Source organism: Phocoena sinus, chromosome 2, assembly GCF_008692025.1.
Source record: "Phocoena sinus isolate mPhoSin1 chromosome 2, mPhoSin1.pri, whole genome shotgun sequence".
NCBI classification, from domain to species: Eukaryota; Metazoa; Chordata; class Mammalia; order Artiodactyla; family Phocoenidae; genus Phocoena; species Phocoena sinus.
Window position 1 is genome coordinate 77,203,496 of NC_045764.1, and position 25,283 is coordinate 77,228,778.

At 44.5% G+C, this 25,283-nt stretch overlaps 1 protein-coding gene across 5 annotated transcripts in view; it reads right to left on the minus strand.

Annotated features, from left to right (window-relative positions):
• The window catches only part of MYZAP (myocardial zonula adherens protein), a 125,622-nt gene that overhangs the window by 66,778 nt on the left and 33,561 nt on the right, over positions 1 to 25,283 (minus strand). For all 5 annotated transcript variants that reach the window (XR_004348286.1, XM_032621448.1, XM_032621444.1 and 2 more), the window contains exons 3-8: positions 18,453 to 18,608; positions 15,253 to 15,345; positions 10,119 to 10,232; positions 6,287 to 6,439; positions 2,492 to 2,617; positions 1,384 to 1,512 (exon numbers count right to left, since the gene is read on the minus strand). Coding sequence is in view for 4 of the 5 variants with exons in the window: in XM_032621444.1 (XP_032477335.1) it covers positions 1,384 to 1,512; positions 2,492 to 2,617; positions 6,287 to 6,439; positions 10,119 to 10,232; positions 15,253 to 15,345; positions 18,453 to 18,608 (771 nt within the window). In the remaining variant the exon portion in view is untranslated. The remainder of the gene's footprint in view (positions 1 to 1,383; positions 1,513 to 2,491; positions 2,618 to 6,286; positions 6,440 to 10,118; positions 10,233 to 15,252; positions 15,346 to 18,452; positions 18,609 to 25,283) is intronic.

Here is a 25,283-nt window from a genome sequence, read left to right on the forward strand (position 1 = left end):
AACTGCCCACAATGAGAAAGAGAGGCAAGACTCAAACCCTAGGTCTGCCTGATCCTAAAACCCATATTCTTAACCAGCACACGGACAGTCTGTCTGTACATCTCCCCGTGCTGCCCGCTCACCTGGCTTCTGCTTGCTGCAGGACAGTCTGTCACCCATGGGGAGTGTGTGCTTTAACCAGCACCGTCTGCTGTTGTAGGAGAGTGGGGACGTGGGAGATAGCTCACCCACGTTCTAGAAAATGCCCTCATTGCCCAATCCTTATGACTGCCACCTCCAGCCAATGCTGACGTTAGCCCTAACTATGCCACTTACCCGCTCTTCAATACCACATGGGATTCTGCTTTCCCAGAGGGTGGAGGCGAAATTGTAATTGACTCTCTATTTGCCCAAGTCCCTCCCCAAAAAAGATGTTACCCAAAACAGGAGCCCCCCACCAGCCCCGAAGCTCCACAGTATTGCATTTAAGGCTGTTCCCAAGCTGGTTACGCCTCCCTTGACAGGGGACGGTGGAGGGAATCATGCCGCAGACACCACGGGTCGGCCCTCTTCTCAGAATCACCCGGGAGCCCAGTTGTTGACCCTGCTCACAGTCACTCCCCCTCCTGCCATCGTCAGCCTGGGGATTCTCAGCATCCAGCGTGAGTGAGTTACAGGATGCTGGTGGGTGAGGTCTTGGCTGGTCAGGGCTGTTCTGCAAACCCATGCCACGAGAGAGCCACTTTCCAGGAAGCAGCCACAGCCCTAGCCTTCAACTACCCCCTCCCCCAGCAGCACGCCGTCACCTGCTAAAGGTCACCCGCCCTTTCTCTCTCTTTTTTCTCTTTCCTCTCTCCCACCCCTCCTTCCCGTTTCTCCACTTCCTGCCTAATTTGCAGGCTCCCTCTTCCCTTTCTCTAGACTGGCTCATTATCCGGGCAGAGCTCCTGCCTTCTGCAGCCCTCCCCCTCAAACCCACAGAGAAAGGCAGTGTCCCCCGCTCCGACACAGAGTGTCAGAGAAAAGCGAACGCTTCAGACCCAGGCAGGGCTTGGGCTGTCGCCGTAACGTCGAAATAGGGCTTGCCTGCTCAACAAGTAATCTAAGTTCATACTTGGGGCCCCAGCAAAGCAGGGCTGCTAAAATATTAGTTTCTGTAAAATAATTTTGTACGTAATGTTTTTTGAAGCATCAAAATTTTCACCATGGGAAAAATTAGAACTTTGTGGGACTTCCTTATACTTTCTTTTACAGTTTTCTCTTTGGTTTTTTCAAGTCACAAATTGCAGGGGTGAGAGGGATCAAGTGGTGAGGGCTTCTCATACTTTGGGGCAGGCCTGCAGGGGAACTGCTGCACCGCAAGGGAGGCTGGGCGAGGGGGACCCGGGCCCCAAGCTGTGTTACCTTCTCCATGCGCTCAATCAGCCTGTCCAGCTCCCCGATCCTCTGGTCCTTCTCCTCTAGGCTGATCTCTGCCACTTGCATCTTTTTATTGGCTTCTTCAATGGCTTTCAGGAAACTATTGGTTTCTTCCTGCAAAAGAAACGCACTCCCCTCAGCAGAGCGTGGAGTAGCCTCCAATCAGGGTCCAAACAGCTCAGGCCTGGCTAAATCATCATGTCTCTTTAAAAGCATGACCTGGGGGCCTAGAAGTGTCTCACAGATCATGAACTCAAATTCCATGATTCTGGTTCTCACCCATGAATAAAGACACATTGCATGGCTTTTTAATGGGCCTACTTATTTTTTCTCCTTTTTTTCCCCTTGACTCTTTATGTCTAAAAAGAGCCTACAAATGTTATTTATCCCCTGACTAGGTGCTCAGAGCGTCACACAACCTAAACGGAATTAGGGCTGGATCTGGAATTGAATGCAGAATGCTCAGATCTTTCTCCCATATTGCAAACCACCAACTCAGTCAATCAGCCAGCACATGTATTAAGACTGTGAGGACACAAGGTAAGGCAGAATGGACTCCCTGCCTTCAAGGAATTTATGCTCTTTTAGAGAAGCCAAGATGTGAGACATACAGCTCGGCTCCAATAACAGGGACAAGAGAATTCCATGGCAAAGAGCAGAGAAACCGTGGGTTTCCCAAGGACAGAGGACACTTGCAGGTGTGTGACTGGGAAAGACTTCATTCGTGGAGATGCTGGCATCTTCGGGGCTTTCAGGGAGCATAGGTAGGATGGAGGACGGGCAAGGAAGAGCAAGTGGAGTGAGAAAGGGCGTGGCTGCAGGTAAGCCCAGGATCTGCTCGGATGCTGGCAAACGGTCAGACCAGCTAGAGAAAGTGGTGATTGAGGACTATTCCAAGCAGGGAAGGTGGTGAGTAAAGGAAGGGAGGGAGAAGGGAGAGCAGTGAACCGGCAAATAATAAATTCCTTGACCCGTCACCCACGTTACAGTCCACTAACTCACCTCTGAGCACAAACCCTACCACGTAAAGCTCACCAACAATAATGCACCCCAAACTCTCTGCTATCCCATCAGCAGGTAGCACGTAACACACCAGGAGCGCCTCTCTCTCAGCACTGTGCCTCTGCTGCTCTTCGTGCAGCCTTTCTTCATACTGGCTGTACAGCTTCCTGGTCATCTCTCTCATCACCTCTGCGTTGGCTTCTTGGGAGGATTCCACCTGCAGAGAGACTCAGTTCAGAGCTACAACTCTGGTGGGCTCAGGGGGAATCCACACCTTTCACTCTGTAGGTATCAAGTGTGGACTCACGGGGGAGTGGACCCATGCCCCAGGGCTCTGCAGGAGACAGAGGCAGCAGGAACTAACGGGGAAAGAGGTAGAAGGAAGAAGGAAAAGGGGTGAGCAGGTGCAGAGAAAATTAAAGTGGCCCCTTACACTAATTTACTTGATATTATCTGGAAAAGGTGCTCCACAGGAGTGAATTTTTCAAAAGGCAGAAACGTACCTCTCTAAATGTCAACCTTGCCCCCCCAATTTAGCCATTTTTAAACTGAATTCTCTAAAATGTATCATGCTCCACTGTCTTATTTACCTCTTTCTTCAATGACTCTTCCTGTCTAATGTTCTTTTGCTCCCGAAATTTTATCTTTTTTTTTTTTTTTTTTTTTGCGGTATGCGGGCCTCTCGCTGCTGTGGCCTCTCCCGTTGTGGAGCACAGGCTCCGGACGCGCAGGCTCAGCGGCCATGGCTCACGGGCCCAGCCGCTCCGCGGCACGTGGGATCTTCCCGGACCGGGGCACGAACCCGTGTCCCCTGCATCGGCAGGCGGAATCTCAACCACTGCGCCACCAGGGAAGCCCTATCATCTTTTATTCTATCAGTTTTAACAAACCTTTTTCTCTAGTTAATATATCCACACTCTGATTGGCCTCAGAAAGATAGGCTTTTTAAATTCTTCACTATTCTACTGTAGGCTGAAAATAAGACCACTACATTATTAGAGTTGGGTCAGAGTCCTACAAAATTAAAAAGTAAAAAGGTTTGCTATAGGAGGAAGGAGGGAGTTAAAGAGAAAAGAGGAGATTACAGATATTGATGTTCTATTTCTTTGTTTTGTAGATTTAACTTTGAAACCGAGTAAATAATTTATCTGTTACAAATATTAAAATTTAAACAGTTATCTACCAAGATCATTCACTGGGACAAGAACAGACCTTTCAACAAATGGTGCTGGGATGATCGGATTTGTCACATACAAAAAAATGAAGTTGGATCCCTAATACACCATATACAAAAATTAACTCGAAATGGATTAAAGGCTTAAATGTGAAAGCCAAAACTATAAACTCTTAGAGAGAACCATAAGGCAAATCTTTGTGACCTTTGATTAAAATTAGATATGACACCAAAAGCATAACTGATGAAAAAGAGATAAATAAGACTTCATCAATATTCAATATTAAAAAGATGCTTCCTGTGCTTCAAAAGATAGCATCAAGAAATTGAAAAGGTAACACCTAGAGTGGGGGGAAATATTTGTAAATTATTGATCTAATAACTTGTATCTGGAATATATGAAGAATTTTTACAACTCAATAATAAAATATAAATAACCCAATTTTAAAATGGGCAAAGGATCTGATAGACGCTCCAGAGAAGATACCCAAATGACCAATAAGCACAAGAAATGATGCTTAACATCATTAGTTATCAGGGAAATGCAAAACTACAATGAGCTTCACACCTACGAGGATGAACCAATAAAAGAGAGTAACCAGTGTTGGCAAGGATGGGGAGAAACTGGAATCCTCTTACATGGCTGGTAGGAATGTAGAAAGGTGCAGGCTATGCACTCTATGTTACCTTTCATATTGTTTGACTTTTCTCCCCAGGTACATACATTACTTTAAAAAATTTTTAAGTCAGAAAAGCAGGAAGGCCTTTGAAGAGAAGCTGCCCACATGGAGTTGAAGCCATCCCATTAGTTGCACAGGCCAATCAGTCTCTAGGAAACACTTAAGCTCATATAAGAAATCTGGACTCATCCTTTCCATACCTTTGTGCTTTTCCAAATGTTGTGTTTGGAAACATTCCCATCTGGTTTGGGGGACCTTAGCTGGGGGCTCCTGGGGGCTTGCACAGGAGATGAGAAAAAGTAGAGCCGTGGGCAAGCAGGCTTATGTTGGGAGTGGCTGGTGTTTCCTTTCTTCCCTGGCCCTGCCCTCACCTGTGAACTTCAGGCCGTTGATTTTATGCCTCTGAAGGTTTGTTTGCGTCCCTTCCTTCCAGCTTACTGCTTGTTTAAGAGAGCTGAGTTAGCTGGGTAGGTAACCTCTGGATAAGTAAGGTGTACTACAACCCGGCTAGGCTACATGATGTTTACTCCCAAGACTGGACAAAAGTCTCTCTTGATGCCCTCTCAATCTCCCCTCTCATCTCTAGGCAAGTTTTGGTACCAAGAAACCACAAAATGGGAAATCCTGAAGAGAGGTTATCATTAGCTGAAAGAGACCCAGCGTGTCCTGCACCCCATCTCCACTTCTAGAATGGGCTCTGTCCCTCACGTCCTCTTTACGCTGCATCCAGGGCACATGAAATACTCTGAGTCCTGTCACTTTTGTAATTTGGGGGGTGTGGGGTTGGGTGAAGTAAAGCATTAGTCTCTACGACAGGCAATTGCGGACTGGATTTAGAGGTTTGGTCTCCCTGACACCACAGCACCTCTGGAACAGACATGGATGAAGAGCACAGGTGCAGAGAGTAGATAGATACTCAGTACATATTTGTGGAATGAATGACTGCATAGAGATCCTACATTGAGGAAAAGACTCCAGTCATTTCAGAATTTTTCAGCAACAAACACCTTTTTTTCCAAAGTACCTCTTACACAGAAATACAATATATGAAAAAGTAGAAGAGCCTCCCTGTTTTAAGTGAAAGCAAAGAGGAGCTGATCGACTGTGTAGCTCTCTGGTCCCTCTCCCTTCCCAGGTGGTGGTGTTTGGCCAAGTGGGTGGTGATGGCACAGCCTGTGGGGCAGCCATCACAGAGGCTACACAGTGTGGTGGCCTGTACTCCCCATCAGCTGTCCCTGAGGCAGCCCATAGGTAGGGGACCACGTGGCCCAGTTTGTTCCCCTAACTAAATTCTTAATAGCACCTCCTCTCACTCCTGAACATACTCTGGTTTGAGCAATAAATCACATGGGACACTACCCATAACACGCTCTCCCCTAGAATAGCCTAAGGCTGTGTTGAACACAATCTGAAAAGCACAGGCTTAAATAAAAACAAATTCATTCAGGAAATAATTTGTTGAGTGACTTCTGTGAGCCATTCGTGGGTCGGTTCCTGGAAATTTCAAAGCTGGAAGGAGCACTAACATCTCCAGGGCCTTAGAAGCTGAGGAATAAGAACAACCTGGGGACAGGAGGGACACTGCCCAGAGTCCTTGGTCACCCACCCATTTTCTTCCTGGGGGCCCTTCAGCTCTTCATTGTCAAACCAGACAATGAGGCCTTGGAACCTCAGAGAGAATCTAAACAGTGAAGCTTCTGAAGTCCCAGACCTGTGGGCAGCCCAAGTGTCCTCTCAGTACATAAGAGCAGTGCCATGATGAGGTCTCAGTAGCCCTTGAGGCCACTGGGACCACGGCAGGAGAGCCCAATAGGGGTATATACAGGGTACCCCCAATCTGCACTGGCAGCTGTGAACACAGAAACCCCCTCAGTCCCTTCAAGTCAAATCCTGTGGGGTTGGCCACAAAAAGGGTGGGGAAGCCCAACAGAGAAGAGAAGAGAGAAAGGGAAATGGGAGAGCTGGCGATGGGAGAAGAGAGAAAAGAAGGAGAGAGAAAGGTTAGCAGGAAATCTACATTCCTGTACTTTACCTTCATTTTCAGCAGCTGGTTTTCAACCTGTGCTACCTCTAACTGCCTCTGCTTTTCCCGCAGCTTGTCCATGGAGGCTTCATATGTCTGCTGCAGATTTCTGATTTGAGCCTTAATGTTGCTATTCTCCAAAGTAACATCCACAAGGGTTTTCTGTCAGGATGAAAATAAAAACCAGATCTAGCGGTGTGAGGAAACATGGCCAGAGTCATACACCGGGACATCCCTTTGTCATTAACGGCTGAGGGAGACATCGGCCCACAGGAGCTGCAAGCCTGGGACCCTGGTGTTAGAACACCTGAGGGCCCCCTGGTGGTCAGGAGGGCTGCCGCCCTGTACCTGGGTGGGCCAGCCAGCTTTCCCCTGTAACATGCCATGGCTGCTGCTAACACCGCCTGCCACCGCTTAGGATGGATGGAAATGGATTAAAACACTTTTCCAAGGAAAAATGTTCATAATACGCCATTACACGTGGGAAAAAATTGGGTTTGAAAACAGTAAGTACAGAAGAATCCCATTCTGAAAAAAATAATGCACGAGCATCTGTCCAAATGTATTCATGCCCAGAAAAAAAAAAACTAGAAGGAGTCACCAAAATCCAAATAATGATTTTCACTATGGGATAGGATTACAGATGGTATTAATTTTCTTTTTCGTATCTTCTATATTTTCCATATTCCCAAACTGAAATAAGAAAACAAAATACGTGTTTTATAAAATGGAGATATTCCCCTTTTTTCTTAAACAGGTTGTTTACTTCTAGACGAGCTGCCAGGACAGTGACAACAGGGCTGAGGATCCTGTAATGCCTGCAAATGCTTCACCTCCCTCGCTCAGGCAGAGAAGGGTGGTGATGAAGGGACGGGTGGGCAGGGAGCCGAGTCTGTGACTCCCACAAGTGCCTGCCAAGGGTCAGAAGCCTGTTGCTTATTGCTCCAGGCTGCCCACTGGAGCAGGAATGCTTAAATTAATATCGTTGCTATTTCATGCTTCAGGTCACTTGCTTAACTCTCCTGACAGAGAAATGGCTTCCACAACCCCAGAATTTCTACCAACGGACACAGGTTTATGGGCACCTTCTACCACCTCCTGAAGCCACCTACAACTTTATATTAGAAGATCTGGAAACTCTGGTGTTGAACACACGTCCTAATACCTGTGTCCTCTTTGTAGATGACCAGTCTCTGAAGCTCCTCCACCCCTTAGCCTCCACTTTGGAGAATAAGCCTCATGCCTAAACCTATTCAAATCAGTAGAAAGGATTTTCAATGGTGGTAAATAGATATTAAAGAAAATACAGAAGCCATTTGAAAGTTGGAATCACAGAGCATTGGAGATGCAAGGAGCCTTAGAAACCATCTGGCCAACAACCCTCTCTCCAAGTCCCACTGGCTTTACAGAGACCGGTCTTGTGCTCAGAACCTATATCTGGACCAAGAGACCTGTAGCCCTGGATTAGCTATACACTTTGTTCAAGTCCATTTCTGTTGGCCTCCGTTTGTTTATCCATAAAACAAGGGGGTTGGAGATCATCTCAATAGTGCCTTCCCGCTTTGACATTCTATAAAATCAAACCAAGGATCTGGTCTCATCAGTAATAATGAAAATGGGGTAGACTAGACAATGGAAGAAATAAGAAGGCAACTATTTTCAGACTCAGTTGAGTTTCCTGGCCATGAGATGATGTGTTTCTTTCCTCTGCTCCTCCCTCTTCCCCAGCCTCCACCCCCTTCTTTTTTTGGTTTTTTTTAAACAACAGTTTTTCATCTTTTCATTATAAGGCTCCTCTGTCTACCCTGGAATAAGAGACTAGACTGTAGCTAGGAATCAGTTAGGGTCCCTGGGTTAGGGGGGACCCTGTTCTAACAACAGTTGACCTCTGAAGTAAATGCCTGGCGTGTCAGTGGTGTGGACAAAAATGTTGCCTGCCATTCCAGGAAACAATGACTGTTGCCCACCGTCAAGTCATCAGCCACCGCAGCCCCCCCAACAGTGTGCCCTGAGGGGGATTCAAGATGGAAAAAGGCAGGATACTAGCCCTAGATAGTTACGATGCAAACCAAAGAAATAATTTCAGTGAGCCCAGACTCTTACATCTTCTTATACACAGAAAAGCACTAAAAACATTAACTGAAGATGTCTGGGTTTTTTTGTGATTAACAGGAATCTTCTGATGTTTGGCTACATTTCTTTTAAGCGAAACTCCTATATCTACCCTGGTTCCTCCCTCACCCCTTTGGAGCAGTTCCTCAGAGCTGTCTGAGAGACTGATTCCCAGGCTATAGGGCTCAGTAAGGTCCCCGAATAAAACAGAACTCTGAACTTTTAGGGTGTATGGGGTTTTTTTTTTTTTAAATCAACAGTGGGGTGGCAAATCAGAAGTATGATGGGGAAGAAAACCCAGATACCAACCAGATCTGAACTCAGGTGAGATACAGCATTTCCTGATTAGAAGGTAGTGAGATGTCTGAGAGGGAAGGAAAGGGAGCCTGGGTGAGCCCCCTTGATAGCAGGAGGAAGGGAAAATAAAGGCTGCTGAATAAACCAGACCCAAAGTAGGGCTTGGCCTGAGGCCAGGGGAAAGCTGCCAGGCACTATGGGAGAGCCAGGAAAAGGGTGGGACTCAGAGGCCCCACCAGAAGTGGGCCTCCCAGACAAATCCAAACACGGGGCCCACCCAGGCCCCCTGCGTGACCGTGGCATAGCTTTGCTGTTGGCACCACTGCCCGAACAGCTGTTAGTAGAGAATACTAGATCCTAAGGGAAGTGGATAATCCCAACATGAAAATTTGTTTGCTTATCTAGCAAATTATTTAGAGAGAACCAGAAAGGATGTGAAATAGCTTGTGTGAACTTCCAAGAGGAAGGTAAAGAGATAAGAGTCAAATAAAGTTGGAAGGGGACAGAAATTATTATTTGCACGTTTGGAAACTAAAGCTAAGGGGAGCTGCTTCTGGTGAATATAATGCTTTACTCTGAACATTTTCAAGTTCATTTGCACGTTACGCGGTGGGGGGCGGGGGTCAGTCGGAAGATTAAAGATGGGCAGCATGTGAGGGGTTAACTCCTAGCAAATGAAACTAATCAAGAGAAAAACCCCCTTGACGTGTGGTGACCACACACATTTGCACAAATGTGGGATCCTGACTCTTTTCGCTTCCCTGCCTGGTAGTACAAGATATTCTTTGGAAGGCACATGATTTCTTTCAAAGCAAAATAATTTCCAGGGACTTCCCTGGCAGTCCAGTGGTTAAGACTCTGTGCTTCCAATGCAGGGGGTGCAGGTTCGATCCCTGACTGGGGAACTAAGATCCCACATGCCTCGCGGCCAAACAATAGTAACAATAATAATTTCTAAATTAGAAAAAAGTACCTAACAGCCTCTGGGAGTTACTTGTCATGAATGAACACAGATTGCCTTTGCTTAAGTCTGGCTTTCCTGTGGTTGGTGGAACTTCTCGTAACACTGGGGCTTAAGGGAGTGGGCTGATGTGCTGTTTTAGGCACGGACACTTACAACCACTTGGGTGTCTAGCGGAACAAGTGACATCTCTAGCACTGAACTCAGGATCTAACCCCCCCATTTTAATAAGCGCAAAAACAACTACAACTCCAAGGTTGAGAGTCTCAGCTTGGAAGCATTTCCATCGGCTTCCTTCCTTCACCGTCTCCCTGGCCTGGCCTCTACTGTGGCTGTGTGTAAAGGATTCCAAATAATGAGCTGAAGACATTCTGTGACTTACTTTTCTACAAAGACACAGGGCCCACCCTTGGCTAAGCTCTCCTGCACTGGAACAGAGGAGACCCAGGCAAATCGGGAGCAGATGAATACCTGCAGGCCGATGGAGTCCGACACCAAAGCCGAGTTCATGGTATTAAAACTGTCCAGGGCTGACGACTGGGTTTGGATGTAGTTCTGCTGATAATTCTGTTGAGCCTGTGAAACCTGGACAGATTGAGGAGACAGTTACACACAACCAATGCACACACACTCATGACAACCTTCAGCTACACACAACCCATGCACACACACTCATGACAACCTTCAGTTACCACAACCAAGGCACACACAACTCATGAAAACCTTCAGTTAGGCTGGAACATTCCCCTGATGGTTTTACTTAAGCAGATAATTTTCACAGACCATCCGGGTCAGTGATATTTCAAGTACAGCTTTAAATTAAAAAGTCACCATCTGCATGACCCAGAGAGTAGAAAGACAAGCCTACTTTTCCTCCGGATAATATTCACACATTCCCCCACAGGGCTTCACTTAGTCCTCGCAACACTGCGGCAGCCACAACATTCTCTTTATAGGGAGGAAACAGGATCAGAGAAGTTCAAGGATTTGTATGCAAATAGCTAGGAAGTGTAACAGCTACTTTTAGAACCTAGAATGCAGCTGAATACCTTCTTGTGCCGTCTTTTTTTTTTTTTTTAATTTGTTTTTGGCTGCGTTGGGTTTTCGTTGCTGCGCGCGGGCTTGCTCTAGTTGCGGCGAGTGGGGGCCACTCTTTGTTGCGGTACACAGGCTTCTCATTGCAATGGCTTCTCTTGTTGCGGAGCACGGGCTCTAGGCACGCGGGCTTCAGTAGTTGTGGCTCACAGGCTTGTTTAGTTGGTCCGCGGCATGTGGGATCTTCCCGGACCAGGGCTCGAACCCGTGTCGCCTGCAATGGCAGGCGTATTCTCAACCACTGCACCACCAGGCAAGTCCCATCTTGTTTATTTCTACTCACCATGGAAGGAATATACTTTGGGCTCAACCAGTTCTCAAGAGTTGTTTTGTGGCTGCTGCAGTTGTTGTGCTGTCTTTGTTGGACGTGTATTTAACACGTTTGAGAGAGATTCAACAGAGGCCAGTCTTAAACTAGGCCTTAAAGAAGGGCTGGATATAGAAAGGCCAGGAGAGGACTTCCCTGGCAGTCCAGTGGTTGGGACTCCGCGCTCCCACTGCCGAGGGCCCGAGTTCAATCCCTGGTCGGGGAACTAAGATCCCTCGAGCCTTGCAGTGCGGCCAGAAAAAAAAAGGCTGGGAGGCAGTAGAACCAGGGGTAAGGTTTCTGGGAAGGCTCAAGGGTAGACCCTGTGTGGCCTGTGGGAGCCACAGGAAGCAGCCAGGCATGAGAGAGCGAGAGGTGCACCCTTGGGAGTGGGAGAGAGAGCTGAAACAGCAGCCCAGGCCCAGGAGGCACGTTGCTGCTCACGGTGTGTTCATACAGCAGTAAGTTAGCATCTTAAGCTGGCTACAGTCCGTGGTGTGGCCTGGAGGAGGAGGAGACTGAGGGTAGAGACTGAGCTCCTGGAACAGTCTAGCATGAGAAAACAGGGTGTGTAGGAGGTGGCAATGGACAGCAAGGGGCAGAGATCTGTTTTTGCATCTATTGCAAATCCAATCCTTTGGCTTTAATTAGTCATTAGTGTCAGTGGATGGCAGAGTGAATTTCCATAGATATGTGAGAATTTCACAAATCTCTTCCTACGTGTCAGTGAGCATGGGCTAGATGGATATGTTTGTATAACCCCCTCCACTGTAATCAAGGCAGTAGGTCTTACTTAAGCTGATAATTTCACAGACCAGACATAAACTAGACTCATACACAACTGTGGCAACTGTGCTTCTTTCCTGCAGATGTTAACTTTTTTTTTGAATTTTATTTATTCGTTTTTTATAAGTAGGTTCTTATTAGTTATCTATTTTATACATATTAGTGTATACATGTCAATCCCAATCTCCCAATTCATCACACCATCACCCTCCCCCCTGCCGCTTTCCCTCCTTGGTGTCCATATGTTTGTTCTCTACATCTGTGTCTCTATTTATGCCTTGCAAACCAGTTCATCTGTACCATTTTTCTAGATTCCACATATATGTTAATATACAATATTTTTCTCTTTCTGACTTACTTCACTCTGTATGACAGTCTCTAGGTCCATCCACGTCTCTACAAATGACCCAATTTCATTCCTTTTTATGGCTGAGTAATATTCCATTGTATATATGTACCACATCTTCTTTATCCATTCGTCTGTCAATAGGCATTTAGGTTGCTTCCATGTCCTGGCTATTGTAAACAGTGCTGCAATGAACATTGGGGTGCATGTGTCTTTTTGAATTATGGTTTCCTCTGGGTATATGCCCAGTAGTGGGATGACTGGGGTCATATGGTGGTTCCATTTTTTGATTGGGTTGTTTGTTTTTTTAATATTGAGCTTCATGAGCTATTTATATATTTCAGAGATTAATCCTTTGTCCGTTGATTTGTTTGCAAATATTTCCTCTCATTCTGAGGATCGTCTTTTTGTCTTGTTTATAGTTTCCTTTGCTGTGCAAAAGCTTTTAAGTTTCATTAGGTCCCATTTGTTTATTTTTGTTTTTATTTCCATTTCTCTAGGAGGTCGGTCAAAAAAGATCTTGCTGTGGTTTATGTCAAAGAGTGTTCTTCCTATGTTTCCTTCTAAGAGTTTTATAGTGTCCAGTCTTACATTTAGGTCTTTAATCCATTTTGAGTTTATTTTAAGGAGTGTTCTAATTTCATTCTTTTACATGTAGCTGTCCAGTCTTCCCAGCACCACTTGTTGAAGAGGCTGTCTTCTCTCCATTGTATATCCTTGCCTCCTTTGTCATAGATTAGTTGACCATAGGTGTGTGGGTTTATCTCTGGGCTTTCTATCCTGTACCACTGATCTATATTTCTGTTTTCTGTAGATGTTAACTTTTATGGCAAGTATGTCACACAAAACGAATTTTTTTTCTTCAAGGTTATTAATCACAAATATTTTTTAAAATGTTTTCTCCCGTATGCGTTAGCTAGGTTAAACCAGAGGAAGCTTATTTTTTCTTTAATTTTTAGTAGGTAATACATTCATAGAGTTCAAACATTTTAAAAGTAGAAAAGGTACACACTAAAATAAATCTCCCTTTCACTCCTGTCCTATTTGCTCAATTACCACCTCGCCCACTCTGCACCTCAAGAAGGAATCACTGTTAATTACTTTCTTGATGATCCTTCTAGTAACTCTGTGTACACACACAAAACAGTCTAGATATATTTATTTTCCCCTCCTGGTTTACATAAATGGTAGCACACTACATATGATATTTTCGTATTTTCCGATGTCTTGCTTTTTTTACCACTTACTCTATATCTTTGAAATTTTCCTGTATCTCTTTTTGAAGAGCTTATTCATTCTTTTTATTCTTTTTTTTTTTTACAACTCTGTGTATTATAGAGATGGAATTTATTTTACTTTCTCCTTCTTAATGGACGTGTAGGCTTCCAATCTTTTTACTATTACAAACAATGCTTAACAACTAAGTTCATACATACGTCATCTCACATATGTGAGATTTGATCTACAGAATAAATTCTTAGAAAGAAGCTTGCTGAGTCAAAGGATATAGGCATTTATAATTTGGGTAGATACTGCAAATTGTCCTCCCTAAGAGTAATGCAAATGACATTTTAAGCAGCAATCTTCCTGTTCCTCCACAGCACGGCTAATACAGCATCTTGTCCCACTTTTGCAGTTTTGCCAGTCTGTTAGGTGAAAATAACATCTCAGGACCATTTTAATCTGAATTTCTCTTATTGAGAATGAGGCTAAGCATCTCGTCATACATTTAAGAGCTCTTCATCTTTCCTTTACTATAAACTATCTGTCACAAATATTTCGCCTATTTTTATGAGCTGTGGCCTTTTTCCTCTTGATTCATGGGCACTCTTTAAATACTCAGGATATTAGCCTATTATCTATAATATGAAGGCAAATCATTTTTCCCAGCTTGTCATTTGACTTTGGTGTTTTTGTCAGCACTAGTCTTCAGTTTAATGTAGTCAAAATTATCCACTTCTCCTTTTGTGATTTTGGGATTGCATGTCATAGTAAGAAACTGTCTTCTCCACCCCAAGAGTATAAAAGAATTCACACATATTTTCTTCTGGCACTTGCAAGTTTCACTTTTTAGCATCTTTGATCTATTCAGAATTTACCCAGGTGTAAGTCTGTCCCAACAGCATATACTGACTGATCCATTTTCCTCCCTTCATTTCAGATGCCACATTTATCATATATTGGGGTACATTTCTGGGCTTTTTTTCATTGATGTCTATTCATTTATGTGCCAGTACTATATACCATTTTAATCACTGAGGCTTTCTCAATTTCTTGTAATATTAAGAGGGATAGTCTCCTTCATGGCCTTTTTTCCCCCAGAATTTCAACTCTTCATATTTATTTTCTGTATACCATGGAACCACCTAGTCCAGTTGTAAAAAACAACATAAAAATCTGTTGGTATTTTTATTGGGTTATATTAAATTTGTATATTAACTTGAATGGTATTAACATCTTATGATGTTGAATCTTCCTTTCTAAGTACATGGCGTATCTTCCTACTTGCTAAAGTCTACTTCCAGATACCTGGTAGTTTTTGTTGTTGTTATTTCCTCTAACTGGTTGTTTTTTGTATATTGAAACCTAACATGTGTCCATTAATCTTTTACCCTGCTGCCTTACAGAATTCTTTTATTGTTTATAGTAGTTTTTTTATTGGTTCACTTGAGCTTTCTGGGTATATCACCATATAGTTTGTAAATAGTGATAGTTTTACATCTACCTGTCCAGTTTTTATACCTCTGTAAACTGTTTATTTATTTCTCTCGTTTAATTTATTTCTCTTGTTTAATTCCATTGGCTAGGGTCTCCAGTACAATGTTAAATAATAGTAGTGGTAGCTGGCTTCCTCATCTTATTCCTGATTTTGGAGGGAATGCTTTGAATGTAAAGATTACTCTCGCCACAAAAATTTTCCTGTAAATAATAAACTTAATTCTGTGATAAAATTCCCTCGGTTCATTTAAAATATGATTCCATCATAAGGAACGTCATAAACTCAAATATCTTCAGGCACTAGCAACTGAGAGGGAGTTCTAAGCTCTCGCATCCCTCCACATTTTACTTACTGACAGTTCCTGGGTGAGCTGTCGAATCTTCTGTCTCATTTCATCATAGTCTCCATACATTCGCTTCCTTACATTTTCCAAAGTGGCTCTTACCTGCAGCCCACAAAGATGCTAGTTAGAGATCAAGCTACAATAATAATAATAATAATAAATGCATATTGTGAGTATATATAATTATTGATAACTATTAATTATACAAATAACATGCTCTAAAGAAAGATTCGTTTACTGAAATTCACCTACCACGCTTAAAACCATATTCAGGCCAGATTTTCCCCTTTTCCTATCACATGTTTTTACAAGTAGAAAATGTTGAACAAGTTGACTTTCTAAACACATGGCTAGGAGGACCAAAAAACCAAAAAGCAAAAGCTACCTCTAATTTTCCCTATCTCTGCCCTGACTGCCAAAGAACAAATAAATGTTTGGAATATGAGTCAGGAAAGTATGAGCTTAGAGAGCCCGTAAATGTGAAATTCAGTTCCTCAGTAATCACCAACAATACACAAGGCACTAAATATAAGAAAAGTCAGTTGATCCCCCAAACACCTGTTTATACAAACTCTTTAAATTTCTCTACAGTACCTCTTCCAGAGGAGTAACGGGGCCTTAAATATATTTTCAATAAAAACAAAAAACCTAACAAATAGTCTCTGTCTTCCCCCTTCTTCTGGTGCCCCTAGGAGGATGAAGAACTCAGGGATCCTGGAATAGAACAGGAAGCCTCAAGGGAGCCCTCTCCAGAATGCTCTGGAACTTCTATCACAGGAAAGGCTCAAAGGCAGGAGTTTGGTTTGACGGGCGTGTAGGGCACAGCATGAGCGGACCTAATTTTGAAGCCGTACTTGCACAACTAGCACGTTGTTTTAAACTGACTGACTACATGTTTATTAGGAGTGACTGGATATTGGTGGAGATTCCAGGGCAGGAAAGAGAGGGCAAGTCAAGACACCACGCCCTCCCCAAATGAATTCTAGTAATAAAGACTGCTTTCTTGTCATTGACTACAAACACTTTGGGGAAATGAGCCAAAAGCACAACTTTTCATTCTGGGCAGGCAGAATGGCTTTCATCTGTGGCCCTGAGTTAGCTCTTGGGCTGCTCATTGGGAAGTGGGTGGAGCTGGGTGTTGCTCCCACTGGCAAATACTGCAGGAAGCCAACTAAGCCAGAGTCACCCACAAGCAAGGGAGGGCACACAAACCCATAAATACACTCAGGAATGAGGAGCGAGTGACAGGTCTGAAACCAGCTATAGAAGGTGTTTACCTGGAAATTAATTTTAAGTTGCAGATCACAGTGGCGGTTGGGAAATTCAGGTCAGTTACTCCCCTGGGCACCTGACAGCCTGGGCACCTGACAGCCTGAACCTACTATCTTGTCTTGGGAAATCTGCAACTCTCCAATCTGCTTAGAAGGTTTACCTCTGAAGTGGTGCCATGTTATTTGGGCATTTCAGTGAGGAAGGCCTAAGCATTTCCATGAGAAACATAGAGGAAACTAGGAAGGTGCAAGCTGTTCCTACCTAGGAAAATGAGGAATGGGATACTGTGAATGGTTAAAACTGATCTTTGGGGGTTGGATGACTGGGGCTCTGAGGCTGGTGGTTGTCACACATCTTCTGCATGTTTGTGTATGAGTATAGCTCCTTTTCTTCATTTTCTCTGCTAAGCATTTATTGTCTTTTTTATTCCTTAAAATTATACAAGTATCCAAATCTTTCGAGACACATTAAGAAATGCACATTTATTATTTTTGATATTTGATGAGATGTTCTTCTCAAAAACTCAAACAAAAGCCGACAATGTGTGTTTTGTGTCTTATTTGCAAACACAACCAAATAAAATGAGGCACAAAGAACTCGTTTTGACCTTAAGGGTCCCTTCCCAGACCTCACAATCTATACATGAGAAAACTGAAGCCCAGACAGGCAAGAGTTTGTCTGGGCCAAAGAGCCAGACCTTGAACCAAGATCCATGGGGACTCTACTGCCCATGAGGCCCCTGCTTCTCACTTTCTAGTCCACAGTCCAGTGTTTTGGTGCAGCTCATTGCCTCTCTATCTAATCACTCTGGTTCGGGTCACAAAGGCACTGGTCAATCTAGGGAGACACGGGGTGGACCAAAAAGGAATGGAAATGATGGATGGATGGATGGAGGGACAGGTAGGTAAGTCGATAGATATAGATAGATAGATAAAAAAGAAAAGAAAAAATTACAAGGAAATGCTCCAAAATGTTAACAACTGTTCTGGTTGAATCGTAGAATTACGGGTGATTTTGTTTTCTTCTTCATACATGTTTACATTTTCCAAAATTTCTCAATAGACCATATAGTTTAAAAGAAACGTAATATTCAGTCCCTGGTCAGGGAACTAAGATCCTGCAAGCCATGCAGCACGGCAAAAAAAAAAAAAAAAAAAGTGATATTAATTACAAAAAAATTGTATTAATTGACCTGGGTTGGACAATGTCTACCGTGGTTGACTTTCCACCATCCATTTCAACCTAACTGATTGCTCTGAACCAGCAATAGTCATCCTACTCCCCTTGCCAGTGATGGATTTGGGAACGGGCATGTGACCTGGGTCCTGGCCAATGAGAAACAAGGGGAAGTCTAATGGAGGGTCTCTATAAAGTAACCAGAGATGACTGTCCTCTTTTCCTCCTCCAGACACCATCATATTTTTAGATGTTGCCATGAACATGAGGCTGAAGGAGAAAAGAACCAAGGGACACTCAGAGAAGTAGAACTGGAGCTTGCAGAGGCCTGCTTAGAGCCCACCTACCCCTAGAGTTACCCCCACATGAGACAAAGTCCTTTTCAAGTTGGCTTTTCCATTACTTGCAGCAAAAAGCATCCAAATTAATACAGTGGTCCAAACTTGTACATTAGGAGTCTTCAATGTAATAAGCAAAACTACTTAAGAGCCTACTTACCATACATGGAAGAAAGAAGCCCTTTGGTCTCCTGAGTATCCCTACTTAGTAACATCTAGAAATTCACTCTATACCTCACTGCAGAATTACATCTGCGCTTTTCCTATTACCATGAAGATCTGTAGCCACATTTCCATCCACAATGGAAATCCACAATTGTTCCAAAATGCCTTATTACATTCATATCAATGCTTCCAACTCCACCCTCTTACATGCTACAAGAAGTGTATAAACCGGAAAAAATAAATCCTTAAACAACTCACGTCTTTGATGTAGTTCATCTCTTCTTTCAGCTGATTGGTGGTCCACCCATACACCACCATTTCTTTCTGCTGGTTTTGATCTGATCTTCGTACCACACCATAGACAACACCCTGAGGGAGTTTCGTGGTGGGTTCGTCATTGTTCAGGTCACGATACTAAAAGAGGATAGAAAGAGAGAAAGAATAATGACTCTTTAGGCCTCGTAGAGACAGCTGTCATCGTGGGCCCACTGTATATGGTTATGCAGGTTGTACCCAGCACTAGGGGGCCTGGCAGTGGGGAGAGCGGCCAGTAGAAATCCAGCCTGGTCTCTGCTTGCCAAGTCACACCTGGCGTGGGCTGAGCCTGCCTTTACCCTCGAGGAATAGCACCTTTCCCTAATTTCTACCAAAGCTCTGTTCCTTTACCTTGTAGTACATATGCCAGGCCCCATCTTCCCAGAGAAGGTGCCTTTATTTAATTCTCACAAAGGCGCCAGGCGGACTTACGCCATCCCTGATAACAAGAGTGTCTAAAATCTCACATTCTTGGTAATACTGTTTTTCTCTTTATACCAGTTCCTCTGTATGACTTCATCCTCATCATTAACTGTGTGGCCTGAAATGCATGAGGTTGAGATACGCAAGGGAAGAATTTTGGCAGCCATCTGGCAGCCAGATTGTCCTCTGAGGTTAGGGCTGACCCTGGAGCCAGTTCCGAGGAAAGGGGGTAGGGACACCTATCGTGACCATTCATGAAATATTTCTGGAAAGCCAGGCAGAGGTGGCATAACTTCACCCCAAAAGAATCTTCTGCTCCTTAACTCACTCAGTTAAAGCTCTGATCAGTGCTAAAGTGCAAATACCTTTGGGAAGTGGGGAACATGTCCAAGTCCTAACACATCTTCACAGACTGAAGGCTCAAGAAGCAGGAGGAAGAGAAACTAAGATTTGTTGAGCACCTACTATAAGCTAGAAATGTTCCTTATACGTTTAATCTTCACAACGACACCGTGACATGGTGAATGTCCTCTCCACTTTATAGCTGAGAAAACTGAAGTTCAGAGAGGTTAAGTCTCTCCCTTATGGTCACACATCTAGATTCAAGCCCAATTCTGTGTGACACTAAGTACACCTCCCCACAGGGCAGGCTTTGTTACATGTAGAGGCACAGAGTAGGCCTTCACAATATGGAAGGGAAGGGACAGGAAAAACTCAAGAAGAGACAGTGAGACTTCAGAGAAAAACCAGCCTACATCTAATCTTCCTTGGGACAATGCCACAGAAGGCTGAATTCCATTATGGCAATTCTGTTCTTTCACTAATTTTAAAACCACCTTTGCGGGCTTCCCTGGTGGCGCAGTGGTTGAGAGTCCACCTGCCGATGCGGGGGACACAGGTTCGTGCCCCGGTCCGGGAAGATCCCACATGCCGCGGAGCGGCTGGGCCCGTGAGCCATGGCCACTGAGCCTGCGCGTCCGGAGCCTGTGCTCTGCAACGGGAGAGGCCACAACAGTGAGAGGCCTGCGTACCGCAAAAAAAAAAAAAAACACCTTTGCATCAACTCTTTCTCTGCACTTGCGAAACATCTTTGACATATAAAACTATAATTTGCATTTTAAAATCATTCATTTGCAGCAGAATAGTAAGTACTTTATATTCCCATTCAGTCAAAGTTTGTAAAAGTAAAGCAAAGTTACCAGACAAATTATTAATCATTAACGACCTCTAAGGAAGGGACAGTGGGGAGGGGCAGGGATGCTGGAGGAGAGGATGACTTCAATTTTTTCTTTATACCCTTGTGTATGGTTTGTTTACAATGTGAGCTTTTTTAAAAAAAATTAAGACAACAAAACAGCCATTGCTTCCCACTCTTCTGTACAAACCTGTTAAGAGAGAAAATATGAGGAGTGGGACACTCTGCATTTGCTTCTGGAAAATGCTTCCACTTGAGCCCCTCATACCTGGGTCCCACGGGCACTGAGGCAACTCTTGAAGTTGGTACCTAAGTTTAGGTGAGTGGGGGGTTAAATGGCTCTCAGTGGAGTGCAAAGCTGGGATTAGATATCCCTGCTTTACTACACATTTAACTAGGAAGAGGAAAAGCTCTAATGAAACTCCCCACATACCAGGAAACAAAAGCACGCTCTTTCTGTCACCAACTCCACCCAGTTCCTGAAAAACAAGCTGATGTCAGCAGGTGGACTGGCTTACAGGAAAATGCTCAGGTGGCCGGATACAGAGGACTCTGCCTCCCTGCCCACGCGGGGAGATGAGGTCCATCACTGACCGAGGCAAATACAAACATGCCAAGGACAACACAGTCTGTGAAACACCACCCTGGAGGTCGTGGATCTGAAAATTATGCACATGGAAAGATACCAAAGTTCTGTTAAGTAAAAAATAGTAAATTTCATACTCCCATTTTTTGTTTTAGAAGTGTGTGTTTGAGTATATAAAACACCTAGAAAGATGGACTCCACACCGTTAATGATAGTTTCCTCAGTGAAAAAGGGGATTTCACTCTTCCCTTTATGCTCTTCTGTATTCTTTTTTTTAACTAGTTTGAAATAACAGGCATTATATTTGAATTGATCATTTTTATTTTAATTTTCCAAACATGAAAACTAAAAAATTATTACAAGGTCAGGGTCTAAATGACAGACCCACAGGGAAGGGCCCAGCACAGGACTCTGCTCAGAGGCAGGGCCACCAGCATGGGCCGTCCCACAAGGACAGGATTCCTGAGGCAGCGCAAGGAGCTGCTGGGCTGTGATGCGGAAAGGGAACGGACGATTGTGGAGAAAGAGAAGGGGAAAATATTTGTTGCCTAGCCATTTTATTATACAATATTTAATCCTCACAGTAACCCTACCGTGTAAACATTACTCTTTCTTCCAAGGTGGTAGCATTCAAGTGCCTGTGCATGTCTTGCCAAATCTAGGCCCTTTCCTTAACCAGAAAGCCTTCAGGATAGCTAAGAGGAGAGGAATTGGAACACACATGTCCCTGCGGCCCACAGACCTCAGGGCTACGGGACCCAAGAGCCAGGCCCTCAGGTCCAGGGCCATTGGGAGGAGACGGGCCGGGATGGGAGGCTCTTCTCCAGCCTCCTGGCATCCATCTCCCTGGCCCCCACCACCTCCTCTCTCTTCCTTTATCAGCCAACCTCCTTCTTATTTTTTTTATTTTTTTATTTTTTTGCGGTACGCGGGCCTCTCACCGCTGTGGCCTCTCCCGTTGCGGAGCACAGGCTCCGGACGCGCAGGCTCAGCGGCCATGGCTCACGGGCCCAGCCGCTCCGCGGCATGTGGGATCCTCCCGGACTGGGGCACAAACCCGTGTCCCCTACATCGGCAGGCGGACTCTCAACCACTGCACCACCAGGGAAGCCCAGCCAACCTCCTTCTTGCCTCAGGCATTTACACAGGCTATCCCTCTGCCTGCAGAGCCCACTGCTGGGCTGAAACGTCCTTCCCTCAAGGTCATCTGCACTGACCCTTCAGACCGTCAGGGCGCCACAACACTTCCCACAGTCGCAACGGGGTGACTATCAGCATCGTTACTATATGTGAGGCCTGCTCCCCTACCAACTGGAAGTTCCCAAAAGTCTAAAGTCTTGTTTGTCTTTTCCACCATAATCCCTGGCATCTAACAGTGATCACCATTTAAGGAGTTTCCCAGTGAATACTTATAGCTGAATGAATAGGGAGCTTTAGAAGCTGGAAGAGGTTCTGGGGAATTACCCAGAATATGTAAATATGGTCCCCTGAAGAGAACACCCTTTGTTCCTCTTAGATGGAGGGACAGGGAGATGATATTTGTCCCAATCATAAAATCTATATCCAGAAAAAGTTGCAAAGGAGCTGAGACTGCTATCATTTTTATGAAAGGTCAGTATGATTTTGGTCAAAAACTGGAGGACCCAGAAGAAAATGAAAAGAGCTGACACTTTTGGCACTGTGTTTGTAGCTAAATTTTTCTCCTCTCGTGTCCTTTACTCTCCCCATAAGATAAATATTAATTTTTAGGCATGATAATAGCATTGTGATTATATTAAGAGATAATCTTTATCTTTTAGAGAACTATGCTTAAACTATTTATGATATCTGGGATACAGGGTGGAGGAAGTGGACAGGGGTGGAGACGGGGCAGGACTGACTATGGGCTGAGGGTTGTCAGCTGGGTGAAGGGTCCATTATTCTCCTTTTGTTTATGTTTGAAATTCTCCATAATTAAATGTTTTTTAAACTTCTTTACAATGCTGCTCTGTATTAAAAAATATCAAATTTTCAAAAATGTACACTAGGCCTATGAAAAGCCTCCTGGGCATGAAACAGTAGTAGGGTAAAATCGCCTTGCAAACAAAAGCCCTAATAAGTGCGCGGAATGAAAAAGTTATCGCCAAAGAAGGGAAAAGGAAATGATCAACTGAAAGAGCACCCCAAATCCCTCTGTGCAATGCCGCAGAATTAACAACAGGCACCATCAGTAAACTATACAGAGAATGTCTCTGTGAAACTGTTCCCTGGGATGTATGCACAGCTTAATACTTACTTACATTACAGGCTCATGCTATGGCTGTTTTCCCTAAAGATACACTTGGTGGCAAGTGACTTAGAAAAGAAAAACTATCGAAAAGTAACCCAGCCTCAACTCCTGCTGCAAGGGTTTTACTGCTGAGGGAGAGCTGGGGTACAAATCCAGTGACAGATGACCATATTTTCCAAACCCTAAGTCAGAATATAAGATCTTACAATGAGATAAGCTCTACAGAGGCAGTGACTGTATCTGCCGTAGTCACCGCTATATCCCTGATACCTAGTATAAATAGATGCTCAATAAGTACATTTTGAAGGCAAAAAGAGAGAGAGAGAATATTTGGAATTGTGCTTATGCCAGAATATTTGGAGTATGTGGTCATCCTAGACACTGATCTGTGCAAAGGAAGAAAATCCCACGGTCAAGAAGGGTTCTTAGAGAATAATACCAGAAAGCACAGTTTTCCAAAAATCCAAATTGATGGTGGTAGAACGCCACAGTCAGCCCCTGACCCCAGAGGCTAGGACAGGCAGCTGGTCACACGTCCAGCTGCCAATATGACTTAGATGGAGCGTAACATGGATTGACTGACTTGAAAGCTATAAGCCAAGTTATTTCCAAAACTTTTTGTTTGGGACCTCTTCCTGCAGCCAGAGGGTGGCAGCTGACCTGGGGACTCTAAGTGCTGAGCCTCCGGGCATCCTATCCATCTTGTAGGCAGAGGAGGTGACTTTCAGGAATGTGCTCTGACCTGTCTGACCTGTGTGGCCATCATAGCAAATTACGGTTCCTGGTCATTACTCATGCTTGACTTTGTTTTGCCCGACTGTGACAACAATGAACGCTACAGCTGAGCCTAAGGGGCTCTTCCACAGCCTGGGAGGGAAATAGGGAGGGGATGGGCAGCCCTGTCCCCTCAGAGAAATGGAGACCTTTGGCTTATTGAGATACTTGTTATTTCTGACTATCTCACAGATCGAATAGAGACCACTGCCTACGAAAACTCATGCTTGGAAAAAGACGGATCACTTTGAATGCTTAAAGATGAGAAGAGGGCTTCCCTGGTGGCACAGTGGTTGAGAGTCCGCCTGCCGACGCAGAGGACACGTGTTCGTGCCCCAGTCCGAGAAGATCCTACATGCCGCGGAGCGGCTGGGCCCGTGAGCCATGGCCACTGAGCCTGCGCGTCTGGAGCCTGTGCTCCGCAACGGGAGAGGCCACAACAGTGAGAGGCCCGCGTACAGCAAAAAAAAAAAAAAAAAAATGAGAAGGGAAAGAAAAATTCTAGCCAAGCAGAAATCCCACAAGAGAATGTAGTTCTAATGACAGTATCCTTATAAGAGTAACCTCTTAAAGATATTACTCTATACTCTATACTAGTATCTTAGAGATATTACTCTTTATATTACTCTAAAGATAAACTCTCTCTGTAAAGATATCTCTAAGTAGTATCTTAAAGATATTACTCCATTCTAAGCAGACAATAGCTGCTCAGGCCTAAACACTCCAGGAAAAAGAGAAGGAGAAGAATATCTTCAGGGAGGTGGGAGGATCAGTTCTTTTCTGGAACCCAGGGGTATAGTACACACCTTAGGTAAGTTACCTCGACTGATACAACAGACTTTCCTGAGAGGAGGAAGTGTGCAAGTTGACATCACCATGACGACACGGCCGGGGCACAGATCCGAGACAGAACTACTACTACTACTAGCTGTGTGGCCCTGTGCCAGTGACTTAACTTCACTGTTTCAGGGTCCTGAACAGTTAAAGGGGGAAAATACCACGAATTTCAGAAGCTTGTTTTAAGGAATACATGGAATAATATACATAAATCATCTAGTGCACTGCTGGGCACACTAGCAGATAACTGACAGATTCTATTGTTAGCGGTGGGGGCTTTACGATTCCGAGCATCTGATTTCCTACTAAATTCTCCACATCTGTCTGGATGCTTCCGCCTGTCTGTCCACCTCTCTCCTCTTGGATCCTATTGCTATTCCCATCACAGTCACCAGATTTACTATGACAGTGAAACACTCACCCCTGAACTGGCCTTGGTTTCTCTGCTAGGAAAATTCAAGAGCTTGGTGCGCAATCGCCTGGCCCCTCCTCAGTGTCCAATGAGGTTGTGGGGCGGCAGCGCTGCTGGGGCAGCCGACGCAGCCCTGACCTTATGTTAAACCACAGCCACTGCACTTTCACCATTCTACAGACGGTGCTGTCGTACATATTCGTTTGAATAAAGAGTTCCAGAACTAAAGAAATGTGGGGAAATGCTGGCTCCAGGCTAACATTTCCATCTGCTAGAAG